Consider the following 26,678-nt stretch of genomic DNA (forward strand, 5'->3'; position numbering starts at 1 on the left):
AACAACTTGTATAGTATAGAAGAGGGCGAAAAATTGAGCCATATCACCAAAGGGTGGGATACAAAATATGGCTTATTTTGAATCTTCTCTCCCTTTATATAGAAGGCAAATGGAGTTACCTGTTTCAGATCCAAATCAGATGAAGAGATGATCGTGTCAGATAAGAAATTAGCTACGTTTTCCAAAGGAATGTAGTAGCATCCTCTGCCAAACAAGCTGTGTATCGACAGATTGCCATTTATGCAGGCCCTGTCTGTCACCAGAAACCAGGAAATACCTTGTGCAAGCTTTCAAAGAACATCTCAATAAGGAGACTGCAAAAGGATATTTCCCCCACCTATGGTTAGTATAATTCAAAAAAGTATTACAGTCCATATCAGCACTGCATACAGTTATCAGTCAACCCATAGATGGCGTTTAAGCAGAGCAATTTGTCATGTTTACTTTTCATTCACAGATGTAAACAGAAAAATGGACACTGTGCTGAGTAATGACATTTGATATACAATGTGTTGAAGATATAGAGGGTCAGAGCATTTGAAAATCGAAAACCTCAAGACGCTCAGAAAAAGTTGAAACAAACATGGCGACTTTCACTTCGCTTCCTTTCGAAAATCTCCCGAGCTGAGTGGAAAGTTCTCAATTTCAAGACGTCATTTAAATATGCTCTAAAAAGGGTAACTTTTTCCAAAAATCAACCGACTCTGTATCTCACAGTTTTCGATTTCTCTAGGCTGGCCTTCCTTATCACAACTTGAAAAAATTTAAGAGACGTGAAAAATGAAGTACTTAATTATAGTTATGTTTTGAAATTTTCAGACAAGGGAGGAAATCATGAACGGTATTAGCTTGGAGGACCTTTCATCTGAAAACCACTGCAGCAGCACAAGTGTTTTCAAGGAAAATGCATGCTTGATTTATCATGGTGTTGATCCAATTCAAATACAAACCTAAGTGCGAACGACCGTCAAAATAAACTATAATATGGAGAGAGAAAATTTGTATTATAGAAAAAAATATCCAAGGTTGTTAAAAACGAACTACATCGATATTCAGATATGCCAAATAAAGATTAATTTATAGTAAAATCCTTCTTTTGTTATTTTTGTTGAAAGCCGTTCCATGTTACAACTGATGGAAACGCAGATTCTCGGTATGTTTGCAAAAAAAATTAATTTTTTTTCTTCAGAAGAATTCTGAACAAACTTTCTTGATTCTACGATAGGAATCAAACATTTGAGTCCTATTCAGTGGATCCATTAGTCTTTGGACCCTACAGGTTGTAGGTTACAGACATCTTCATTAGTAAACCGGCCATCGAATGTCTGATTCCACGTAGCCCCGCTGCATACGGGAATGACCGAATCACTTGTGGTTCTGTTATTCCTCAACTGGTGTGTCCTAAGATGTGTGTATCCATGCCAAGAGGATGAGTGACACTGAGCCTATCAGCTTGTCCCTACGGAACTATCGAGATACCGGGCGTCGTACCATCGCCTTGTCACGGTAATGCGGGGCTTGACCGTGATTGACCTTTTGACCCTAGCTACTCGTGGGACTTTTATGACAGAGTCAACTTGAAAATTTTTTCTCGCGCTGAGTCTACAGAAGAAAGAAGTCCTCCCCAACTCCTGATCCAACAACTGAACCTTGAAAAAGAAGTTTGGTGGTGCAGCAAGGAAACGACTAAGTCGTCTCCTCAAGAGCGGGGTATCTTATAAAACCGCCTTGCACCTAATTCTAGAGCAGCGTACGCAGAATCTGTCTCAGGTGGAGAAACAAACCCCCCATGAGCAGGTTAGCCAACGTTTGCGCTGAAGTGAGGTTTCCCAAAACCAAGGCGAAAAAGCCCTGCAAGGCTGAATCTAAGGCACCGTCAGGTGTAGTTTGACGTGCAAAAACCCTCATATGGGAAGTTGTCGTGGGTATCAAGTTGGGAATCTTGCAACTTGACTATACGACTACCTCATTAACAGAGCATATACTTATTGCCTGCTCCGCTGGGACCGAATCAGGTCTTTAGAGTTCGGCAGAGCCGTACTTTTACCATCTGACCTGAAAGACCACTGACGATATAAACTAATCGGCTTCGTTAAGAGGCTGGGTTAATTTGGACGAGTGTGTAAAGGAGCCACAATAAACCCTTGCGGGTTGAGGTGTAACCCACTCACTTTGGACCCAACCTATCCAGTGACCAAAATGGTCTTGTCGAACTGAGATTAAATTACCAAAGTAGGGTTGTATTCATCAAAGAATCTTTTCCAAAGATGGTCAAATATTTTTGATTGCTGTTTTCAACATAATAAAATATTGAGCAAATATGGTTATGTATTTAATGAATGGTAACGAGTTTATGGAATACTTGATTTACTTTAAAAGTTTTTTTTTCATTTCAGGTATTCAAAGGCATAGTATTCTGCTACTTTTTATTATAGGTATCCCATAAATTGTGAACTGCGGTTCACATTGTAAAAAACACCAAAAGGTCACTTTTCGCAATAAATTTAGAATATGCTCTTTCTGCATACAATAGCATGAAATAACATCCGCCAATGATTGTACAGATTCAAAATTGCATATTACATGAAGAAATCTGTCATTCTGTCAATTTTCAACATAACCTAAAATATCTTCACGCTTCAATGTTGCCGAATTTCGTCACCCTTTTAAGGCGTTCCATGATTCTTTAAATATTTCAGAAATGGATAAAAATCTTGTAACATCTATCAAAAACTTACCAATTAACATAACCTAAAAATGAACAATTTCTCACGTCCAAAGGTGTTATAGATGGTATTTAATATAAACAACAATGTAAACTTCATGAAAAATATATTGTCAATGACTCCATTTGGAGTTTCAAAGCTTATAATTACAATTTACAATATGAAAAGTCAATAACCCCCTTGAATAAATACCTCTCATGCTCTCTATATTAGGAAAAACTATTTGAGAAATAATATTAAAGAGATTCAAAGGTAAAGCACCAACTGAATCCTTGAGAAGAAATTAATTGTTCTAATAAATGATATCGCTTTATTTAAAAGTTCAATCTTTCAAGAGAAATAAGTTCTCCTGCAACTTATCTTCATTAATAGATTGATCTTTCATCTTAACTGGTAAAAAGTTATATAGCAAGTCATAACCACAAACTTCATAAGTTGATTGCATTTATCAGTCAAAATAAATGATAGTAATGATTTCACTTCATCAATATCCATATATCTAGTCATTTCTCAACAGTAATCACAGCTGAATGCTCAACGATTATGAAATCTCTGGTTACAGCCTTATTGATCTTTAAGTCCTAGTCTAAATCACTTTCAAAATGATGATGGAAGTCTGTGATAATTACGCAACCAGTCAAAGACCAAGAATCATCAACTAAATCTACCTAGGGTCATGTTGAGCCCTAGCTTGCTGCAGTTGAGTACTCAATATCATTGTTTTTTCTCCCAGTCTGGCATTATGTTCCTTCAAAAACCTGATCAAGTCAGCCTGAAAAAAATTGAAACAATAAGATGGGGAATGGGAGTGCCATTAGTTCTGTTGGTATCACTGATTAAGATGATAAAACAACAGGGGACCAAGTACCGAAACCCTGAGTACTCCTTAGATTGGTTTTCCATTGGATGCAATTCACTGAGGAGATTATCAAACAAACAGCAATAACAATATGACATACCTGTTTCTCTAGTAAATCGTAAACTTTATCCCCCATCTGTCTGTACCCAACCTCACTTTGAGTAACAGTTTCTGGTACTCCACAGTTCAACCATTCCTGTTTCTGGACATCTGGAGGAGCTTTCTGGATGTTGAAATTTCGAACTTTCACTAAAAATTCAATAAAACCGCAAATTAAAATACGACGGGAATAAAAATTTCAATAATCGTCCATCTCTGCCACGCACAATACTCACTCATGTAATTTATGTTGTTTCCCGCTATGAGGCAGGTCTCCAAAGTTATGAGGGCACACAAATATGAAACAGGGGTGAATGTTCCTCCCTGAACGCATTTCTTCGCAAAATCGTCGGGTAGAAGTGCTGCTGCATTAGGGCCTGTACAAACATCAACACCACACTCCAGAGACTGATAATGTAAAAAGGTAAGCTGATGTGTAGTTTGGTCTTCTGGTAGAATTCTAGATATCCGTTAAGTCTAATGCTACGGTGCATCCATTTGGCTAGTTGATCCACTATCTGGAAATATTACATCAAATAGTTACACTGGATATAATACACACACATATAGTGTACTGAACACTAGAAATAATAATAATAAATCTAATGTTTAATAAAATGAATGAATAAATCTTGACCAACATGATTTATTTCAATTCAAGACTGCCACATGAATCCACATTGAATTTTATTTAGATACTTACAAGAGTGATGAACCAAAGTCCTATGTGCAAATAAATAATCAGAAAATACTCTCTGCATCTGCCATTTTGATCAGGGTGTTGAATTGCATAAACAATAGCTATGATATCCAGAATTACTGTGAATAACAAATGGGCACTGAAGGGGGGAATAGTTTTGAGAGGTTTAAATACTCCATAGGAATCCAAGATAGGCTGCATATGTTCTCTATCTTCCATATTTACGGATTCACTGAAAAATGTTGCTCCCTGAAAAACTGTTTTAGAGGGTTTTCACTTTTGAGCTGCAGAAACTTACCCCCGAATTGGTATTGAAACTTCTTGATAAGCTGACCATGATTTTTACACAAGTGTTTAATGACTTTCAGGCATGATCACATTGAGTATAACTATTCAAAGATATTTCTTACTTATTTACTTTGTTTTGATCTAGACTGATCACCCAGATCACCTTTATTTATAGACATAGAACTACATAAGTTACAACCTAAGTTACCACTGTCACAATGCACAAGAAAACATGTTACCAACCATGGTACGTTACCATAGAACTAGTAAAAAAGTAGCCACATGACTTTTTATAATCGTACTCAAATTCTATCAATTCGTAATAGATTATAAGATTTACTAACTTTCATCACATGCATGCATGCGCATGCATGTTCATGGCTCTTTATATATTTATATATGTGTACTGTCTACTTTCCTAATCGCCAGAAATACAATACTCTTCTTAACGCGCGTTTCACCAACCAAGGTGGCGTCTTCATGAGTTTCAATTTTCTTCATCTCATGAATACAAAATAAGGACTTTTCGCAAACATGCGTAAAAAGATTTCTCACTTCATCTTCTGAAAGCGGTAACTTGGTTGGTGAAACGCGCTTCGGGAAAAGCATTGCAGTTCTGCAGTTTGGTATAAGTGGTTATTTTGTAATATAATTATTCGCCTCTCAAAAGAATGAGTTGATAAAAACTGAAAAGCCGGTTTGTGATTTATGAAATGAGGCGTTAAGATTGCGATAAAAAGTATGTTGATCGGATTGAATAAACTATTGATGAAACTTATTTCACTTCATTGATTTGTGAATTTGGAAACACTCTCAAAATATTAGAGTATGGTATGAGAACTGAAGAAAACAGTTTCTTTCAGTTTCCGAACTTCAAAAAAATATTATCTTTCGTTTATTCGCTTGATATTTCCTTCACAACTATCCCTGATGTTACCCCTGTACATCAATTTGTCCCTATTGACCAACCCTGTATACATATTCAAATTTTCACTCTGCAAACCGCCTCTTTGAAATTTCAGAACCAAATTGTAAATTATCGTTCCGTGATGTGTTGTAGTTTTTTTTGACGTTGCTTACTTCTTCAAGTTCATTTTTTTATTTGCACAAAAACTCTTGCAATGTTTTTAGTGAATGAAAAGAAACTGCTACACTACTGAAACATTTTATGTTTCGTTTTGAGGTTTTACAGTTTATAAAACAGAAAAATAAATTTTCAGATACCTATTTATTTTCCGAATCTGTTAGATTTTATAATAATGTATGATATTTTTCACTACGAAAATTTCATTTGTCAAATATTTTCTACAGTATAATGATAAAAAACCGACTAACACAAAGATAAAAAAAATATTGTTCAAAAAGTATAATACTGAAGACAACTATGATGAAAGTTAAAGTCTGTAGAATTCAACTCTTCCCGAAGTCATTTAATAGATACACAAAAAAGTTTGTGAATTAAAACCGTTGAATATAACGTCGGTCGAATAATTAGTGTAAAACGGTAAACAAAAAATAAATGATTTTGGACTCATAAATGATCCTGGTCATTTACAACTAAAAACTATGTACAATATCACTGAATTAACAAGAAAATCTGAGATGCGTGTATAATCCTAAATAGTGTGAGTTACATTGCGTCTTCTTTCAGGATCCTGACTCACAGAATTTTCGTATGTCCGGTACATTATATTATTCATTGAAACACAAGCCAGTAATGTTTTTAATTCGTTGCCAATTCGTAATACGGTACATTCGTCATGTGCATTCGCAGTCCACAAAGCGAGTATATCTGTTTTATTCCTAATATTAACAACACTACCATAAACCACTTCTGATCTACTGAAATCTTCTCCAATCATGAACGAACAAGTTCTCCTCCAAAAATATCTCAATATTCCATTCCCTCGGCTTTTGTGCATATTTACTATCCATTTACCGCCATTTCTATTAGATTCATCCTCCCATATAGGCCGTATACCTAGTCTGAAAACCCCATAATCAAAATCAGTCTCCAACTCATTGGTTATTGGAAATAAATCCTTGTATTTCCTCTCGAATTCTTCAACATTCAGAAAATATGTTTTTGGTGTGAACCTCTCTTCCCACGGCAAGGTAGTGTTATTTGAAATTTTCCAAAAGATCCAACAGTTATGCAATTTGTTTGGTATGTGGTCTATAGTATTTTCGGACCTGTTCTCATTGAGTTGTTGATTTTTGAGGTACTGGCTTCATTTTTATCCATAGACCTATTGTCCATGTTCTTTTTACATCTTTTAGACATCTTGATATTTCGGATTCGGTAAGTCACACCACAAAAACCTACGGATATTTCATTCGGAGCACTTCAACTAAAATTCAAAATCTACGATATTCAAAGCTTTGTTCGTTTGTCGCTGGTATTCGAAGGAATCGGACCATCCTAATATCACGGAGACAAAAATGTTTGGTATAAACTTCCTTTCGGTGCTATAATGATTAGTTAATGAGAACTTCATTCGGGAAAGATTCTAAAACTAGAGGTTTCTTGTTCTGTAGATTCGTTTGTAACTCAAACAGTTTGAAACAAAGGTGTAACGTTATTTAAAATGTAGATATGGACATTTGATTTTCAGTATCTTTGAAATGTGGTTGGCGGAGTTTGGCTAGCCTCTTCACTCAGTTTTGTTATTTATTCAAGATATCCTTGTAACAAAAGATATATTTTTTCATATGCAACGACAATAAAATCGAATCGCGGAACATTATTTTTTACCGTGGTATGTGTTGGTCAGGCCCCTTCCCCTGGAGCCTCGATACATTCGGGAGGCCGCGCCAGCATTATCAACCAACGATCACTCCCCATATCGTGGGGTAAGTGATCATTGGGTCCGAGAATCATGTGTCCTGAGCAGTCGCAGTGAGCCATCTGTCCGGCTAAGAGTTCTGCCTTAGTGCGGCAAGCCGGTATGATTTCAATATTCGAGAGTAGAAGGGCATCATTTCACCAAGGTGAAGCGAGTTCGCCAGAGTGGTATCAGTTGTTCAATATATCTTACTATTTTGTTGGGTACCTGAGCAGATGCAAGATGAGCTCATGCGATGTATCAAATGCCTTGCAGTAACCGATCTAGGCAATAGAGAGGTTACGCTTATATTGTATCGAGTCCTGCGTTACACATCTATCGATGAGTAGGTTCTTTTTACATCCAGCAACTCTTCTCTTCGACCCTCTCTGCTCATATATCCGTTCGAACACTCGGTCAACTGCGGTGAGTATTTGTGCGTATAAGATGCTTGTAAACAACTTATAACACGAATTTAAGCATGTTATGGGTCTGTAATTCTTTAGAAATCGACAAATCTCCGCTTTTGGGATGATAACAGTCCGCCCCTCGACAAACCAATCCGGAATCGGCTGCTCTCCGTCCAGCCATGAGTTGAAAACTCTGGCCAGATAACGGTGGATGCTTGTTAATTTTTTCCACCAATAAGTGTTCAGCCCATCTGACATTCATTCTTTTGAAACATCCATTGACAATTAGTAAATTATTTCTTCAATTGACAGTTGTATCAATTTTTAAATGATTTCAATTGATATGGGTTTCAGAAATCTCATACAGTGAATAAATCTTCATCTTCAGAAGATTCAAATCTCAAAATAGCTCAAATTGAAACTCGATTAGAGCTTGAATATTAATGACTTTTCCTAACGCCAGCTTCACTCGTAGTGATGTCGAATAAGATAAATTCGACAACAACCTCGAATTATTATCAATAAGAGTACAATCGATTTCAGGCAATAATAGTGGAAACATCACTTTCAACTCATAAATTTCTTAGGACAATAACATGAAACAATCCCTGGAAAGCAGCAAATACTTCATAGAGTATGAAAACGCTTAAGGAAGCTATTCTATAGCGAAACACATGTTGCATATGCTGCAATACCTGTCTATCCATGAATGTCGATTTAATTAATCGAGTATTATCGAATATATATCGAGTTATCGATATACAATTTATATAAATAGCTTTACCAACACAGAAGTAAGTTCTAATTGAATTAGTATCATACCTTCATTCCAAACGATTTATTATTGTGAAAGAATAAATATAACAACGTTCTATAATCAATTGAAAGAATACAACTTTGTATCACGTTTTCTTTCCGTGGGAGTATAATGTAAGCACATTTTTAATGACCTTCTTGAAGAAACAAGACTCATGAAATTCAATGAATATTCAAAAACGAACACAAATTCGAATGAGGATTGTGAATGAAACATTTGGAAGTTAGGTTAGGTTATCGACACAAATTGAGAAATGTATACACATAATGAGTGTGTATACATTCTCAGACCCCCCCTCAGAATCAATAAAATATTTGTCTTGATAAGTTGGTTTGCTCGTTCTTTGCTTCTCTGTTTCTTGCAGTGACGTCATAATATAAACTAGTTATTGAAGAGAGAACATAGACTCCAACAATTAAAGAAATATAAAGAGATTCACCTCTTGGCATTTACGTCACGCATACACTCAACGTCAGATACAACGTTTCGATGTTTTACGTGTTGCATCTTTCCATTGTGAATATTTTGGGATTCGATGTGTCACATATGGTGGTGTGACGAAGTGACCAAGATATGTGATTCGCAGGTGGAATATACTCGTATGAAAAAGTGACGTCTCGGCCAGTCCATATTGAAACATGTCTATGGTCTCTTGTTTATTTTTTTTTTTATTGCGATTGACATATATCACTGGTGATTGGTGATGTAAGAGAGAAGTGCACAAGTCACAGCAATTACGTTGAAGGAAAAGGTGATTCCGAAAACCCTTGATGACAAATAAGTGATGTGAGAATATTCGCAGAATTTCCCAAAACAGTCTTGGGGTTTTTACGTACTAGAATAGTATACTGTAAAAATGGTGCAGTTTTGACAGCCTGGTATTCACTGAAAGCTATAGCAATTTCTGTATCTGATCAAGTGATTCATAATTGTTTTGATACTTTTGTTTTTGTTGAATGCTTTTGAAAGTATTCATTATACGATTGATCATCTAATTAAGAAACTTTGTCAAACATCAGGACAAGATGGATATATTTATGGCACTTGCAATTTTCGTTATTTTCATTATTCTTTTCACATTGTGCGGCTGGTGTTGCAAGAGGAAACGCGAGGGAACTGTTTATGGTGTAAGTACTGAGTCATATTTCCATAGTTATGAATTATATCTGATTAAGAAGATTCTTGACCATGACACTATGCAAAGACAGCTTCCTATTCTATCAATTCAGAACCATAGCAATTATGGTATAGTAGGTTTAGGGTCATGGTGGAATTCAGAAGTAATAAACAACAAGTGATAGGTTTTTTATTGTATGTTACCGCTGAATACAGGCACTTATTGTAGAAAATTGGCCAATTGACAAGTTCCATTTTTGAAGCATACCTAATCTAACCTCAAGATTATTGCCAAGTTCAAAAATACTCTTTTTCGAATGTCTTCTGCAATTCAATTGAAGACTTGAAATTAATAGTTTTTTTTCATTATTTGTCATTTTAAGGGCACAGAATGGATATCATTGTGTACAAGATTCAGATTAAAAATTTAATTGGATAGTTACAGGCTACAACGAACAAGAATTCATTATTCAGAAATCTTATCACTTACTTATTTATTATCACTTGTGCTTTATTAGTTTGTTGACCATTCAGAACCATTTGCTCACACGCACAACACGTTTCTTATTACTTCTAATCTGTAACTTTGTATTCTGTCACGTTCTTTATGCAACAATACCTTATAACTAAACTTAATAACGAGTAGCTAAGACTATACCTAAGAAAAGTGAATTATTTTTTATAGAACCACAGACTCGATTATTCTTCATTCGATATCATTCTATGCTACTGTAAATTGTTCCTCATGAACAAACATATTTTTCTCTAGTCGAAGATAGCGTTAAATGTGTGGAAGAGCTCTTCAATTCCTCTTTTTCTAGATGGACCCTCAGTGACAGTTACAACGCACACTACTTCTCAACCAAGTCAGTCACCGTTAGTCGTACCTCCATATCCAGTCGATCCTCGTCATCCGACGCCATATTCTAACGCACCAAACGCAGGATTCAACACCCATCAGACTCCTTACCCGACGCATGCTACTACAATGCCTTTACCACAATCAGGTATGTAGAAAATTGTATACAGTTCGATGTTAGCACAGTCGTTTACTTTAAAGTTCCTAGACTATTGTTTTTGTTACACACGACTGGAACTTTATGCAAGTACAGCAGTTTACACGTGGATCAAAGTGAAATATACAGGAATAACTATTTTAAACACTTGGTTTAGTGAACTTTGGAAACGTGGGGAGCTACCGGGTATGAATCTCGAGGCTCCGCAGGAGTTGAACTAGATGAACCTAGTACCTGGGGTATTGATTATAATAATCATACAATTTTCGCAATAAATACATATATACATACATATTTACATGCGTACATACATACATACTCACATGTATACTTATCTACATACTCACATACGTACTTATCTACATACTTATATAAATACTTACATATTCACATACATACTCACATACATGCTTACATAAATACTTATTTACATACATACTCACTTACATACTCACATACATACTCACATACATATTTACAAACATAGTTATAGTGTGTACAAAGTCAATTTGAATGGCATAAAAACTAAATAGTTACCTTTGTTTGAAGGTGATTGACAATGTTTCGTGATGAGTTTCACTAGTTCGGACTTCCATTGTCTATTATGTATAAAATGATTTGAAATCCCTGAAACAAGTAAAAAAAAATAATTAAAAAGAATAGTTGAAAATAACAATTATATTAAGCAACAATAAACCTGAAATGAAATGATAGTGAAATAACCTACAAGTAAAAATATAATAATTGAATAAATAAAAATTATGGAATTACTAGGATGCTGTGTACGAAACTGTTATTTCCAACTGAAGGACGAATTCTTTACACAGGATGAGGGACTGCCAATGGGATCGCCACTTTCACCAGTCATAGCCAACATATATATGGAGTGGTTTGAAACTCTGGCCATTGAAGAAGCCCACAAGAAACCTCGTGTCTGGTTGAGATATGTTGACGACACCTTCATAATATGGAACCATGGAAATACGGAACTAGACGCCTTTCTGAAACACATCAACAGCGTGAGACCGTCCATCATTTTCACAATGGAGAAGGAAATCCACAATGAATTGCCATTCTTAGACGTTTTGGTGAAGAGGACCGACACTAAGTGGGAAACATCTGTATACCGAAAACCCACTCATACAGGACAGTATCTGAACCACGAATCCAACCACCATCAATCGACAAAAAGAGGAATCATCAAGACTCTATTAGACCGTGCTTTTGGGCTCTGTAATACAAAGGAAGGTCTCGAAAAAGAACTAGACATCATCAAAAATGATCTTCAGCGAAATGGATACTCCAAAGCGATGGTAGAAAAGACTTTGGCTAAAAGACAGCAGGAGCCTCGCAAGGAAGAGAAGCCGTCACAACCAGTGCTTGCACTTCCCTACATCAGAGGATTATCGGAGAGGATAAGAAGAATTGGTTCCAAGTACAACATTAGAACCTGTTTCAGATCCGGTAACACTATCCGTAGCAGCCTCACGAAAACCAGGCCCCCAAACGCGGACTGCGATTCCAAGAATTGCATTTACCGGATACCCTGTGAGTGCGGAAAATCCTATATTGGTGAAACTAAGAGGCCATTGAATGTTCGCATTGCCGAGCACAAGAAGCACACACAGCGAGGAAAAACCAGCAAATCAGGAATAGCAGACCATGTTTGGACCCATCAACACAACATCGAGTGGTCCCAAGCTGAGATCTTGCACAGAGAGGAACATTGGTTCAGGAGAAATTTAAGGAAGCCGCATACATGTTGTCCAACAACGTATTCAGCCAGGCCAGCGTAGATATACGAAACATATGGAAACCCATCATCAAACGAAAAATGACCAACTCCCCGCCAAATCGGTCATCTCTCACGGAATCAGTGAAGCGGAAAATGGAAAGTAGAGAAAGTGAAAGTATTTCAACGACCTATAAAATAGTCATCCTCTCGGAGGAATCAGTCCAGTCATCACCCGAAGACGATTGTAGATACCAACAATCGAAACGTCGTGAACTAACGTGACTTGGAATCTCTACACTTTTTATTTTTATTATTTTCTTTTTGCATTCCTTTAATTTTTATTTATTCAATTATTATATTTTTACTTGTAGTATATTTCACTATCATTTCATTTCAGGTTTATTGTTGCTTAATATAATTGTTATTTTCAACTATTCTTTTTAATTATTCTTTTTTACTTGTTTCAGGGATTTCAAATCATTTTATACATAATAGACAATGGAAGTCCGAACTAGTGAAACTAAATAGTTACCTAATTAACTACATACTCACATGCATACTTATCTACATACTCACATACGTACTTATCTACATACTTATATAAATACTTACATATTCACATACATACTCACATACATATTTACAAACATAGTTATAGTATGTACAAAGTCAATTCGAATGGCATAAAAACTAAATAGTTACCGAATTAACTACATACTCACATGCATACTTATCTACATACTCACATACGTACTTATCTACATACTTATATAAATACTTACATATTCACATACATGCTCACATACATACTTACATAAATACTTATTTACATACATACTCACTTACATACTCACATACATATTTACAAACATAGTTATAGTATGTACAAAGTCAATTCGAATGGCATAAAAATTAAATAGTTACCGAACGTCGGCAGTTTTTTTTGTATACTATGGGCTGCTTGGTTTAAAGAGAGGTCTAATAATTATTTTTATATGGGAGGTTTTACAATAAGGGGCAATAAATATACAATAATAAATAATTATACATAATTAGATATTTGGTTATGTTCACTTTTATGTCTTCTTTCGATTGATGAACAAAGCTACTGAAAGAGGAAATGAATAAACGTTTGTCAGCAGATCATATGAGTTGCTAAATGGAAAATAATATCGGCCAAGATGGATTGTTTAAATGGTCATTCCTGTATATAAACTGATTCAACTTCTATTAAACAAGTGGAAATAATTGACCTTCATTATGATACACTGGTTCATAATGTTAGATATTTTCATTTTCAAATGAGGTTTGAGAGTTTAAAAAACATCATTGTTTAATTGAGCAGGCAGGAATATAGATTCTTCATCATTTCAGAACTTTGGTTTTTTCTCAGTTGATATATTTATCTTCTTAAATTTTTTGAAAAAGTTAGAGATGTGTCTTAATTTTAGAAGTATCGAAATTCAAAAAATTATCATTTTAATTTTCTCAGGATATTTTCAAAAATTTGAATTAGAGTCCCCCAACTGTTTTTTTCAACAGCTTTGTTAGCTAGCAGAATGAGTTTGGCATTCAAATTCATTATTAGAACATAATTTGAAGCTATTTTTGTGCTGTTCAATAATTGTTTACTCCTCATTCAACAGGAATAATGTGGAATTTGCTAGCTTATCATTGAGATTGTAGATTGTCGCAATATTTTGTCAATAATTCTACGCTCATAATGTTGCGTTAATTTTAGAATTCTTCATTACTTTATTGAACGATTTTTTCTTCACATTCAAATCGAATATTTTTGTGGTCAAACACAAATGAAAAATACAAGTTTGCAAGAAATTGATACTCATTTTAGGCTCCTATTTCTGTTTATCTCGAATTTTTGATGTGTTGTTTCTTTGAGATTCTATGGGTTTTATCAGCTTTATCAGTGCGGTGACTATGGGAGTTTGGCTTAAACTCCTCAGTGAAGATCAGGAATTTGGAAATTGAGTTTAAAAATAATTGGAATTTTGCATTCCAAATTGGTTCTTGTAGCTTGACATCTTGATGATTAGGCTAGCAGAACCCACTGTTGAAAATGAGTTCCAAGTGAAACCAGTATTAAGAAAGAAGATTGATTTGAAATTATTGCATAGTTAGATAAGACAAATAAACTTTTTTCTTCAGTGTGGTTAAGCTGGCTAAACACAAAAACTGCATCAAATGATTATCAAAAAATTAGGGAACAGAGTAGAAATTTAGCCTGAAATTGGACAAAACTTATGAGCAATTTGCTGTTTGAAAAAATATCACCAAAAACATACAGGGCTTTTCAAATTCGTTTTTGTACATGGGGTCTCGTAAATGATAAGAGATAGAGTGTCGGTTAAATTGTGGCAAAGTTGCATATTTTAGAGACTTATTCAATGATGTAAAAAAATCGAATATAGCTCTTTTTCAAGAGTTTTTTTATATTTTTTCCATTGAAGTGAAGTAATTTATATACACAAAAAAAATAATGGCGCAATAAATGTTCGAATTGGAGTCCTTCCATTTCGAGACAAATAATGGGTCAATAAGATGGCCTACACTGGCAGAGAGATAGAAAATGTTTAAGACTCTAGATTGAGGATTTTGAATGATTTTGCAACAATGCAGCAAATAAGTATATTGAGGGTAATGAATAATATAAAAAACGGAGTTCAAAAATGTCTCGAAATGGATGGAGTCCAATTGGAACATTTATTGCGCCATTAATTTTTTTGTGTATATAAATTACTTCATTTCAAATTATAGTAATTCATTTCGGATGTTATTATTGCTATCATTTCTTTTTCTGCTCATTAAAACACATATAATATATTTTCTCAGTATGAAGTGAACGTCGACGATACGAAAACTACAACAAAAAATACAGGTCCGTATTTAAAAATTCAAAGAGGGGGGTGATCAAAGTCAGATGACACCCTGTAAAAAAAGATAAACATGGACTCAAATTTTTGACAGATATTCAATATTCTGCGAATAAGAAGATATAGGCAAAAAAAAATAATTTGGAATTTTTTTTGTTTTTTTTTTCCTGTATATCTCCAGAACCAAAAGAGCTATGTTCGATAATTTTACACCATTGAATAGGTCTTTGAAATACGCAACTTTGCCACAATTTAACCGAGACTCTATCTCTTATCGTTCACGAGATCCCCATGTTCAGAAACGAATTTGAATAGCCCTGTATTTACGAAAATAATCATAGTTTTTTAACCAATAATCTTGAAGTGACATTCAAATTATTCAACTGACATACACTTGGTAAATTTTGTTCCTTACAAAACATTTGTTGTTTTTATGATAAAGTGTCGTAATCATTTTTGTCGTATTTTTCTTTGAATACTGATATCATCTCATCTCATTTGTGCCAGTCACAGGATATCATCTTCCACCCGCTCCACCTGCGGGGATGACGATTTATCCTGCTTTCCCTAATGGTTAGTTTGTTTGTCAATTTGTTAACCTAATTTTCGGTTTCCGCTTTGCACATGGGCGATTGACAAAATAGCTGGAACATACTTGATAATAATAATACTTTTCTATTTTGCATACTCACATACGTATATACTGTTAAAAAAATAAGGTATATTTATTTATTCATCATTTTCTATTTTGTCGACTATATACATACATGCATATATACATTCATATATACAGGGCGTTACAGCGGAAACTTGACCCCCCCATGTAAAGTCAGAAACGGACGTCTAATCGAAAATTTCAAAAAAACACGTAAACTTTTATTTCTAGGGGACTAATTCTGATATGAAAGTCATATCCGAAACTTCACCCCCCTGCGGTTAGCAAATACCCCCCTTATTTTTTTCAATAGCATGGGGGTCGAATGATACATCATTTGAAAGGTCTGTTGTCCCTCAACTACCTCTGTAATTAGGAACCAGATTAGGACATGGACCAATAAGAAGCACACAGAGTACTGGACAAAAGTACCAGGCAACAAACACAGTAGAACCTTCATTAGGGACCTTCATATTAACCTTGGAAAGTTAACTATTCTATTATCTATAAATCTAATAAATCAACCTACTTAGAGAAAATTAAAATAAAATTGTGATAAAAAGAAAAGTCTTATAAATGTATATCACGTAGAGTATATCTAAGAGTGATCTGAGAGATGTGAAAAAAATCAATATTGGTCCCATTGGCATTCGATAGAATTCTGAACAAAGGAGAATGTTTTCCATAATGGGGAATGTTCCTCAATTTGAGTTATTACAGCAAATGCAAGTTTGAACAAAATAAAGTTAAGTTTAATTCACGAGTTTTTCAAATTCACTTCGAAAAGTATTCAAATTGATGTTTCAAATGTTGGGTTTTAATTTTTAAAGGGACTTGTTTCTAATTCATATATTGGCAACATCGCCTAGAAATAATTGAAATAAATAATTATACGTACATAGATATCCTACTTTATAAAAGGTAAATTATCTTTATAAATCAACAATTAAGGCAAAATATAAATTTTAGTTCAATACCACCTCCACAAGCCACATAAACAACAGTTGTTTTGTTATTTAATTTATATAGAGGAAGATAGGTTAGGTGCACAAAATGTCATATGTCACAGAATGTCTCGGAACTCGGAACATAAGTAAACAGAACAGCACGCCTCTGAAATATGTCATCTTTGTTAGTCTCATACAGGTAACAGATTCATTGTCATTTATTAGCTATAACCGATGTTGCCAAATGGTGAAATAGAAACGAATCCCTTTAAATGTTGAATGCACTATTTCATTCCTCTTTTTTGAGTATTTAAATATTTTTTAAAGAAAAAGGTTGAAATGATATATTTAAATGCGTTGTTTTAGAGCTCTTTTATGAAAACTACTTGATTTTCTACTTCTTGAATTCGTCATTCGCCATTGTTCGGGAATGCCAATTGCTGACGCCGAGCATCTTGAATAATGTACGGAACAAAATCCGTTGATTTTGTTTCCACTGATATTTGTGGATTATTTCCTCATTAAAATGATTCCTACATTAAATTTTCTCAGTAACGAATGAACCAATTTCAAAAAAAATGTAGACCTTTCAAATGATATATCACTCGACACCCCCTGCCGTTGAAACAAATAGGGGGGGTAGTTGCCGACTGCAGGGGGTAAAGTTTCGGGGATGATTTCCATATCATAAGTAGTCCTCCTAGAAATAAAAATTGACGTGTCCTTTGAAATTTTTGATTACACGTTTGTTTCTGACTTACAGGGTGGTTGAGTTTTCGTTGGAACTCGCTGTATATAAATATTACGGAGATATATAGATGCAAACATGGTTAGATGCATACACATGACAAATATTTTACATTAGTTTTGAATGTATATACGTATATACAGGGCTATTCAAATGCGTTTCTGTACATGACGATCTCGTAAACGATAAGAGATAGAGTGTCGGTTAAATTGTGGCAAAGTTGCGTATTTTAGAGACCTATTCAATGATGTGAAAAAAATCGAATATAGCTTTCTTGGTTTTGGAGATATATAGAACCAAAAGAGCTGTATTCGATTTCTTTACGTTATTGAATAGGTCTCTAAAATACGCAACTTTGCCATCATTCAACCGACACTCTATCTCTTATCGTCTACGAGATCGTCATGTACAGAAACGCATTTGAATAGCCCTGTATAATAGAATCAATTACATAATGATGTTTTGGACATGTGAAATCCTACTATTTTGACAGTCTCCAACATATAACTACTGATATGCCTAGAAAATTCAAAAATGTTGTGTTTTATTAAAAGTGCAATGTAATAAACTGAAATATAGGATTTTTCACAAAGTAATGTCAGGCTTATCAGTAGATCCAGTACACAGTATTTGTTATACTTTCCAGTGTGGCTTGATTTCAGATGGCATTTAAGTAGTACTGTGGACTATTATTTTGAAATAGTTTTTACCAAAATGATTTTTTTTTCATATTCTGATGGATTGTTTAGTTTTTCTATTCGTTTTGTCGTGACCAAAAATATTCCACTAAAATATATACCGCTTAATGAAATAATGAACAATCATTGATTATATTTGGAAAGGCAAATCCGAAAATGACACGTCTGAAGAATTCATGACCTCCGAAATAGCTTTGTCCGTTTTTGTGAGTCTACTTTAACCTATAACCCCATTTGAATCAATGCACTTTTGCCAACGTAATACAAGTCGATTAATTCCGTCAGCATAAAAATTGTGTGCTCGAGATTCGATGAAGTTGACGAAGGCCGTTTTTGCCTGATCCCGATCGGCGAAGGTTCTACCGGTGAGAAAGTTATCGAAGTGCTTGAAAAGATGATAGTCGGTTGGCTGAAGGTTTCGGGGGTTTGGTAACCAGCCGCTGACCACCATACAGTTACCATGGTGTTTTTTTGGTGGGTTTTTGCTTTTGGGAAGTGTCTGGGGGGCTCATTGGTGCCCAAGCACTGTTCTGAACGTCTGTTGTCGTAGAGGATCCACTTTGGTTGCGCAAAAGCAAAGAAGAACATACCTCAAAACTTGACAATATCTGTCGATCGTTCAAACCGTGGAACACCCACTTTCCGAGCTTTTTGACCGTTCCAACACGTTTTGAACCATCAAAAACCGCATGGGAGCTGACGCTCAGTTGTACAGTCATCCCACGTACCGTTTGTGATAGGCCAATCTCCACCAAGGTCCTCAAATCGTCCTGGTCGACCACTTCGGGGCTCAGCATGAGAATAAAATCTCCAGAACCAAATTTCGCAAGTCAACATCTAACGGTGCGTTCATTCCAAATGCCTGGTTAAAGGATGACGATGATGAAGTTTACCTTCTTCTTTTTACATTTGAATTTTTTATGGTTCTTTTGAAGGCAACTGAAACATGTTTTTTTTACGGTAACCGTTTCCCATCTCTTATTCAGGTCATCATAATTCATCTGTGGACAGATGCTTCCATGATGTATTTTGTAACAATAACCACACGTCTTGTGAGTGTTGTGAGTGTGAGCATTGCATACTCTTTCATTTTTCTTCGATTGATTTGTGAATTTCTTTGAGAATGTTTCATTGGGTGGGGTACTAACATTACGCGCAAAGATTGCTTCTCGTTCAACCACAAAGAGACATCTTCTAAATTGATGTCACCGTTTTTCATTGAATCCGGAGTTTTCCTCAGTTTTTCTCGGATAAATTGAGGATTTTCGAGATAACGTTTACTTCCTAGTAGACTCTTCATGATCGAAACCACTTTGCTAACCTCTACAGATTAATGATTAAGCTTTTCAAAGCTATTTTTTCTCTTATGGAAAGAAGGATACTGATTCTGTTCATCAAAGTATCTATGATGTATTCAGGTCTTCCGAACCGTTTATCTAAAGTTTCAATCACAAGGTCTACGTTGTCATTCTGTTGTCTTTGCTTCTCTTTCAGCTTCAGCATGATTTCTTCATTGCTGCAGTCACAAAACTTGCGAAGTTTTTTGAAGGACTTATGGAACAGGGGCCAATCTTAGGGACTGCTATCAAACTGTTGAAAATCTGTTTCTAATAGTTTTCGCATGTGAAATTTATCCGAATTCATTACTTCATGTGACGTTGGGTTTTGAGTTGCTGAAGTTGGGCGAGAAAACGTGCTAAGAACGTTTGCAACAGTTCGGCAAAGCTGTTGTATATCTTGTTATGTGATATTTCCCGGTTTCTCTTCGAGAAATTGTCCTTCGACATTGGGTATGTTGTCGGTGGGTTCCTCAGTTTTTTCAGGAATACGTGACAGATTTTCTTGTCTATCGTAATTAAATTGTTCAGATGTGTAATCTACCCATTGAAATGCTCTGTTTCTTTGTTCTTGTTCTTCAACTATTATCTCCTGATATTTTCGCTTCTTGCTTCTGATTGAACGTAACTGCTGACTTCTTCTTGGACATCCATCTCGGCTTCATGCAATTCTTCTTCGAGTTGAAGAAGATGTAAACTCTCAGCTATTTCCTTCTTCTTCAACTCTCTACGGTTCTTTTCTTCAGTTGTTCTTCCAGTTCTAGCCCGCAGGATTTTCTTTGTAGCTCCCGCCTTTGTCTTTCTATTTTCAGAGTTATTCTTTTCAAGGATTATTTTCCTTTGAGGCTCTCATGTATCAAGGATGTTGACTCGCCAGATTTATCGTCAACGACTTTTTCGGGTAGTTTTTCTAGATTGAAATCTGGTTTCTCACGACTTCCAAATCCCTTTGTCCATACGTAGTCCGAAGACAGACTTTGATTCAGACCTGTCCTTTCTCGCTTGGACGTACGTGTCTCCATGTCGTGATCACGTCGGGGTCACCAGATGTTGTTTTTCTGATGATTATCAAGGAGGTTGCGTTAATGGTCATGTTTTGATTGCGCACAGTTGGTGTAAACCTCGAAGTAAGAATTCTTGTTCAATAAACCCTACAAAATATAAATAAAACAGAACACAGAGTCAGATGCTACAAATGCAATACGCATATATACAGACGGCTCAAAAACCAAAGAAGGCTCAGGGTGTGGAGTGTACTCCAGATCACTAAGCCTAAGGATTAAGTGGGGAATGGGAAGAAAAACCAGCGTGGTCCAAACAGAACTGGCTGGTATCTCAATCGCCACAAAAGAAATAACCAGGAAATGAATTTCTGGCTAAAACATAACAATCTGCACTGTTAGCAGACAAGCCCTATTAGCCTTGAACAGACGTGTTACCTCAGGACTAGTACTAGAGTGCCACCAAGATCAAGCCAAAGCCTTGGTAGATAATAATATTATCCTGAGGGGTTGAAAAGCATGACAGGAGTTAAGGTAATCGCATTGCCGACTCTTTAGCCAAGGAAGCGGCTGGACTAAGAATTTTAGGACAGCAACTACGGCCTGATGACTTCGACAATTGCGGAACTAGCCAAACGTCACATCCATGCTCAATATAACAACATAGTAGAATATTTATTTATTGAAATATGGAGCTACAAAAACCAATGACGTGAAAACGGACAAAACTTTTGAAGCTAAAATAAGTTGTTGTTTATGTATTTATTTGCACAAGTGGCATCTAGCATATCTATTGTGAAACATGCCGTTTTTTAATGGTTTACTTACTCTGAACACTAATCAATGGTTGTCATTCGTGTCGTTTGCAAAAAATCATTTGTCATTTATCAAAATTGTTTAGTGAACAGTGTGTATAATCAATTTCAAAACTACAATGTGGTAGGTAAGTGAGATTATTGATGAGTTCATAGTAGTATTTTCGTGGAATATTTATATGTGTCGTTTTGCATGTTTCCGGCTATTTCTACGATATTTTGTGCATTGGTTGTGATTGAGAGTGAATAGTTTTTGTGTTAGCAAAAATTTCACCTAATTGGGAATTTACATTAGGTCTAGATATCGTAATCTCAATAAATATACTGATTGCATTTGTTACCTTATCTTGTTGTTCAAGCTGCCAGTCGATAATTTCATTTTGTAGACATAAGTATACACAACGTCAGTAAATAAAATTGAAATAACGTCATTCACTACCATAAATCGTGTTCAATCAATTGTCAGTAAACATGGTGTATCTTAAATGATGTCATTAACTTCAGATGGTGATTACTTGTCATATTTATGAAAAAAAAGTTCATATGAACGTGCTTCCGAATAACGGGGTGTAACAGTTCTACTAAACATTTTTTTTCGATAACCCGCAATTAATTTCGCCGATTTTGATTAAACCACTTAATAGTGTTTGTTTGTAGTAATAATGGGGCTTCTTTTCATGAAATTACTAGCGGATCTGGCAAACGTTGCTTTGTCACATAAATTAAATCTATCAGAACAGAACAATAAGATTACAAATAATAATTATCACTTACTGCTATAGTGTGTACAATATTTTTTTGTTAGTCCATATTTAGCTAACGTAGACAAACTGAATGGTTTGCCCACTCCAGAGCATGCCACGTAGAATTGTCCGTGTCAATAACATGGTGTGCCCAAATCCAAGCCACAAAGAGACATTGGCTCTGGGACTTTTCAAAAAATGAATTGGCACATTCATAGTATTATTATATTTTCACCTCAGAACTTGCCATTTAAAATGCTGACTTCGACAACGTTTTTCAGTAATTTCTTGATGACTAATCGCGTGCCGTTGCACAGCCGTGGTGGATTTAAATCACAGAGCGATACAACCTTCAGTTGCATACCTGGCAAATCCGATGAGTTTAAAAACTCTGTTGGATAATTTACAGCTTCGACAACGCTTCTCATTAATTTTTCAATGACCAATCGCGTGCCGTTGCACAGCCGTGGTGGATTTAAATCACAGAGCTATCCAACCTTCAGTTGCATGCCTGGCAAATCCGATGAGTTTTAAAACTCTGTTGGATAATTCAAAGTTCGGGGGCATCGCAAACTGTATCTATGCTCGATGGTTGAACAATAATAGTGGCCGGAAACTGTTTAGGTAGTGAGAAAAGACTCGTAGTGTGAGAGAGACCGGAGACCGGCTTCGTTCTCATCCCTACTCCATGCTGTTTGCCGAGTGAGAAATGACACCGGTAGGCGCCTGACGGGTATAACTAATCTATGATCAGGGTTAAAAATTATTGAATTACTGAAATGGCTGTTGAAAAATAAAGGTTAGTGAAACACTCTGTTGAAATTAGCTATTACTTTCACGAGAAAATTTCATTTCAATGGGAGACATCATCAATATTTCAATAACGCACTTTCGGTGCGGTGTTTGGATCCGTTTTAGGAATTCGCTGAAATGAAATCATCGGACGTGAAAACAAAGTCAAGGTCGATACAATCCCATTGTCTTGTATTGAATCGAATTCGATATTATCTGTCGCGATGGTCAGTCGTTTATAATTTCCTGCGATGATATGGGACGGTTTATCGCTTATTTTAAACTGAAACTAGCCAGTATTTATCACTGGATGTGTGGGTGTGTGTGTGATTAGATTGGACAGCTTATCGCAAGGCAGCTGTATGCATATCATCGTAGGCGTTGGTGTTCAGATCATCCAGTTCAGACCAAAAGAAATTGACAATCATCAACCTATTGTGCTCGCCGTTGACAGTGATGGCTTGGCCCACGTCGTTCTCAAAGAAATATGGACACCTCTGAAATTACACATTACTTACACATGTACTGTTTATATAAAGATTTTTCGCGTTTTCTAGGTTCTCACCCTTATCCACCGAGCGGTCCGACCCCCTACCCACCTGGAGGACCCAGTCCGTATCCCCCGGCTGGTAACGCAGCGCCTTACCCCCCCGCCGCTGGAGACTACAGTGCCAACCCTCCCCCTTACGACGTTGCCGTTTCTACACCTCCCGTGCAACCCCTTCCCGTGAAGGAGGGCTATGGAAAGCAAGCTCCGTACAATCCGCACTATAATTAGGTTATGTTTTGTATTTTCATATTTTAGGTTAAGTTTTGTTACTTAAATGTTATGTTTTGGAGTTCGCCGGTGATTTTCGATCTGGTTGTTGTTTTAAAGTGTAACTGAGGCCTTCCACTTGTTCGAGATACATTTAATGGAGTTTTTGAGAGGCTTGAATAAAGTTTGTAGGTACCAGAGTTGTCTTGTAGATATTGGGGTTTACAAAACATAAAATAAGTTTGGTATCTTTGCATTTTAAATTGTGAAGGGGGGGAGTTGCATCCAATGTCTAAATTGCTCAATCTTTCGATTTCCCTAATCCCGGGGGGGGTGAAGAAAAACCCTGATGAAATGTCGGATGTGTGATGAAGTTTTTATTTTGTTTTTTATTTGAGAGACATTATGAAACTCAAAATAGGGTAATTCCTGCTTATGAATTCCCTTGTGGAGATATACATCAGTAAAATTTATTTTGGAAATATGGTAACTGACTGTTTAATGTGTCATAACAATATTTAGTCGAACAAATTTACAAGTGGTATTTTGTTATTCTATGGATATTTTTTGTGAATGTTTTATGTTGATTTTTGGACAATATTTGATTTCTAACTTCTCACAATAAGAAGTGATTTTCAAAATAAATATTCAAAAGGAAAGTTGAATACCAGCTCATGCTTTTCATTATTCTCCACTCGGTTCGGAACACAAAAAAATGTCGATAAAGATCTCTTATTGTTTCATATCAAGAAAATACCAGATCTTTGCTAAACTAGGAATGGGCAGAAAGGCCACATTTTTTATTATTTATTGGAAAGTTCGGTTTTGACTTCGAAATTTCAGCATTTTAACTCGAAATTTCAGCATTTTAACTCGAAATTACGACTTTAATTCTGAAATTTCGACTTCAACCTCGAAATTTCGACTTCAAACTAGAAATAAAGACGTTAAATTCAAAATTTCGACTTTTTAACTCGAAATTTCGACTTTTTAACTCAAAATTTCGACTTTTTAACTCGAAATTTCGACTTCTTAACTCAAAATTTCGCCTTTTTAACTAGAAATTTCAACTTCTTAACTCAAAATTTCGCCTTTTTAACTAGAAATTTCGACTTTTTAACTCGAAATTACGACTTTAATTTTGAAATTACGACTTTAATCTTGAAATTACGACTTTAATCTTGAAACTACGATTTAAATCTGGAAATTACTACTTAAATCTCGAAATTACGACTTGAATTTCTATTTCAATGACGAAATTTCGAGATTGAAGTCGTAATTTTGAGTATAAAGTCGCAATTTTGAGTTTAAAGTCGTAGTTTAGAGATTAAAGTCTTAATTTAGAGATTAAAGTCTTAATTCAGAGATTAAAGTCGTAATTTCGAGATTGATGTCACAATTTCGATATTGAAGTCGAAATATCGAGCTCAATCATGAAATTACCACTTTAAACTCGAAATTTCGCCTTCAATTTCGATTTTAAAGTCAAAATTTCGAAAATAAAGTTGAAGTTGCGAGATTGAAGTCGTAATTTCGAGTTTAAAGTCGTAATTTAGAGATTAAAGTCGTAGTTTAGAGATTAAAGTCGTAGTTTAGAGATTAAAGTCTTAATTTAGAGATTGATGTCACAATTTCGATATTGAAGTAGAAATATCGAGCTCAATCATGAAATCACCACTTTAAACTCGAAATTTCGCCTTTAATTTCGATTTCAAAGTCGAAGTTGCGAGATTGAAGTCGTAATTTCGAGTTTAAAGTCGTAATTTCGAGTTTAAAGTCGTAATTCAGATATTAAAGTCGTACATTCGAGAATAAAGTCGAAATATCGTGCTCAATCACGAAATTACTACTTTAAACTCCAAATTTCGAGTTTAATGTTAAATTTTCAGAAAAGAAGTCGTAATTTCGAGTTTGGTCACGAAATTATTACTCTAAACTAGAAATTCACTCTTAAATTTCGATTTTAAAGTCGAAATGTCAAGTTTGAAGTCAAAATTTTTAAATTCGAGATTTCGTGTTTGAAGTCATAATTTTGAGTTGAAGTAGGAGTTTCGAGAGTGAAGTCGTAATTTAGAGCTTCGAAGTCGTAATTTCTATGAAACAAATAATAAAAATATGTGACCCTTCTGCACTTTTGTACTAAACTGTGACAAAATTCATTTTTTCCATATTTATATATTAATACATCATAAAAGTTATTATATTATTACCTCTCAACTTGTTTTCGAATACATTTGAGTTTGTCCAGAACATTTTTATTCCTAATGATGTATTTGATATGCTTTGAGATGTGATATAATGCTTATTAGTCAGTGTATATAAAATGAGGGATGAGTTAGTTTTTACGAGTATATCATACCGTTGGCGTTTCCATTCTGAACAGGAGAGCTTTAAGGGTTAGTATAACCTGAGAATGTCAGAAATTATATATTTTATGAATAGTGTTTGAACATGGTAAGACTGTACGTATTATAGATCAATAAATATCGAGACAAAATGTTTTTTTTTTACTTGGTTCTTCACCATGAGGTGCAAAACGCCGTTCTTTCATGCGTCTCTTCAATCTTGGAAACAGGTCAAATCTGGTGAGTACGGTGGCCGATGAAGCATGATTACAGTGTTGTTTTTTGGTCTTGGACTCTTGCTCTGGTAATGAATCTCACTGCTCTGTTTTCAATTGTGAAAACTTGACTCATTAAGTTT

The 26,678-nt window shown here is 35.3% G+C and overlaps 2 protein-coding genes across 2 annotated transcripts; one reads left to right on the forward strand and one right to left on the reverse strand.

Moving 5' to 3' along the window:
* Positions 1–3,348: 3,348 nt before the first annotated feature.
* On the reverse strand, positions 3,349–4,900 carry LOC141483729 (transmembrane protein 192-like). Its single transcript, XM_074178529.1, is given in 6 exon segments — positions 3,349–3,498; positions 3,686–3,834; positions 3,921–4,038; positions 4,041–4,202; positions 4,388–4,633; positions 4,683–4,900. Coding segments are annotated over 6 exon segments (822 nt in total). The 5' UTR covers positions 4,722–4,900; the 3' UTR covers positions 3,349–3,390.
* Positions 4,901–10,414: 5,514 nt separating this feature from the next.
* On the forward strand, positions 10,415–24,175 carry LOC141483731 (uncharacterized). Its single transcript, XM_074178532.1, has 3 exons — positions 10,415–10,847; positions 15,990–16,055; positions 23,776–24,175. Exons 1-3 carry the CDS (start codon positions 10,829–10,831, stop codon positions 23,994–23,996), a joined length of 306 nt encoding a protein of 101 aa, XP_074034633.1. The 5' UTR covers positions 10,415–10,828; the 3' UTR covers positions 23,997–24,175.
* The last annotated feature ends 2,503 nt before the right edge of the window (positions 24,176–26,678 follow it).

Source organism: Leptinotarsa decemlineata, unplaced genomic scaffold (genome assembly GCF_025532065.1).
Source record: "Leptinotarsa decemlineata unplaced genomic scaffold, Ldec_3_MD MMD2_tig00004028, whole genome shotgun sequence".
Classification (NCBI taxonomy): Eukaryota; Metazoa; Arthropoda; class Insecta; order Coleoptera; family Chrysomelidae; genus Leptinotarsa; species Leptinotarsa decemlineata.

What these genes read in the sequence shown, in the direction of transcription:
- LOC141483731 (XM_074178532.1), top strand. An exon ending in TTATCCTGCTTTCCCTAATG is followed by an intron (nt 16,056 to 23,775) that starts GTTAGTTTGTTT and finishes CGCGTTTTCTAG; the next exon opens with GTTCTCACCCTTATCCACCG.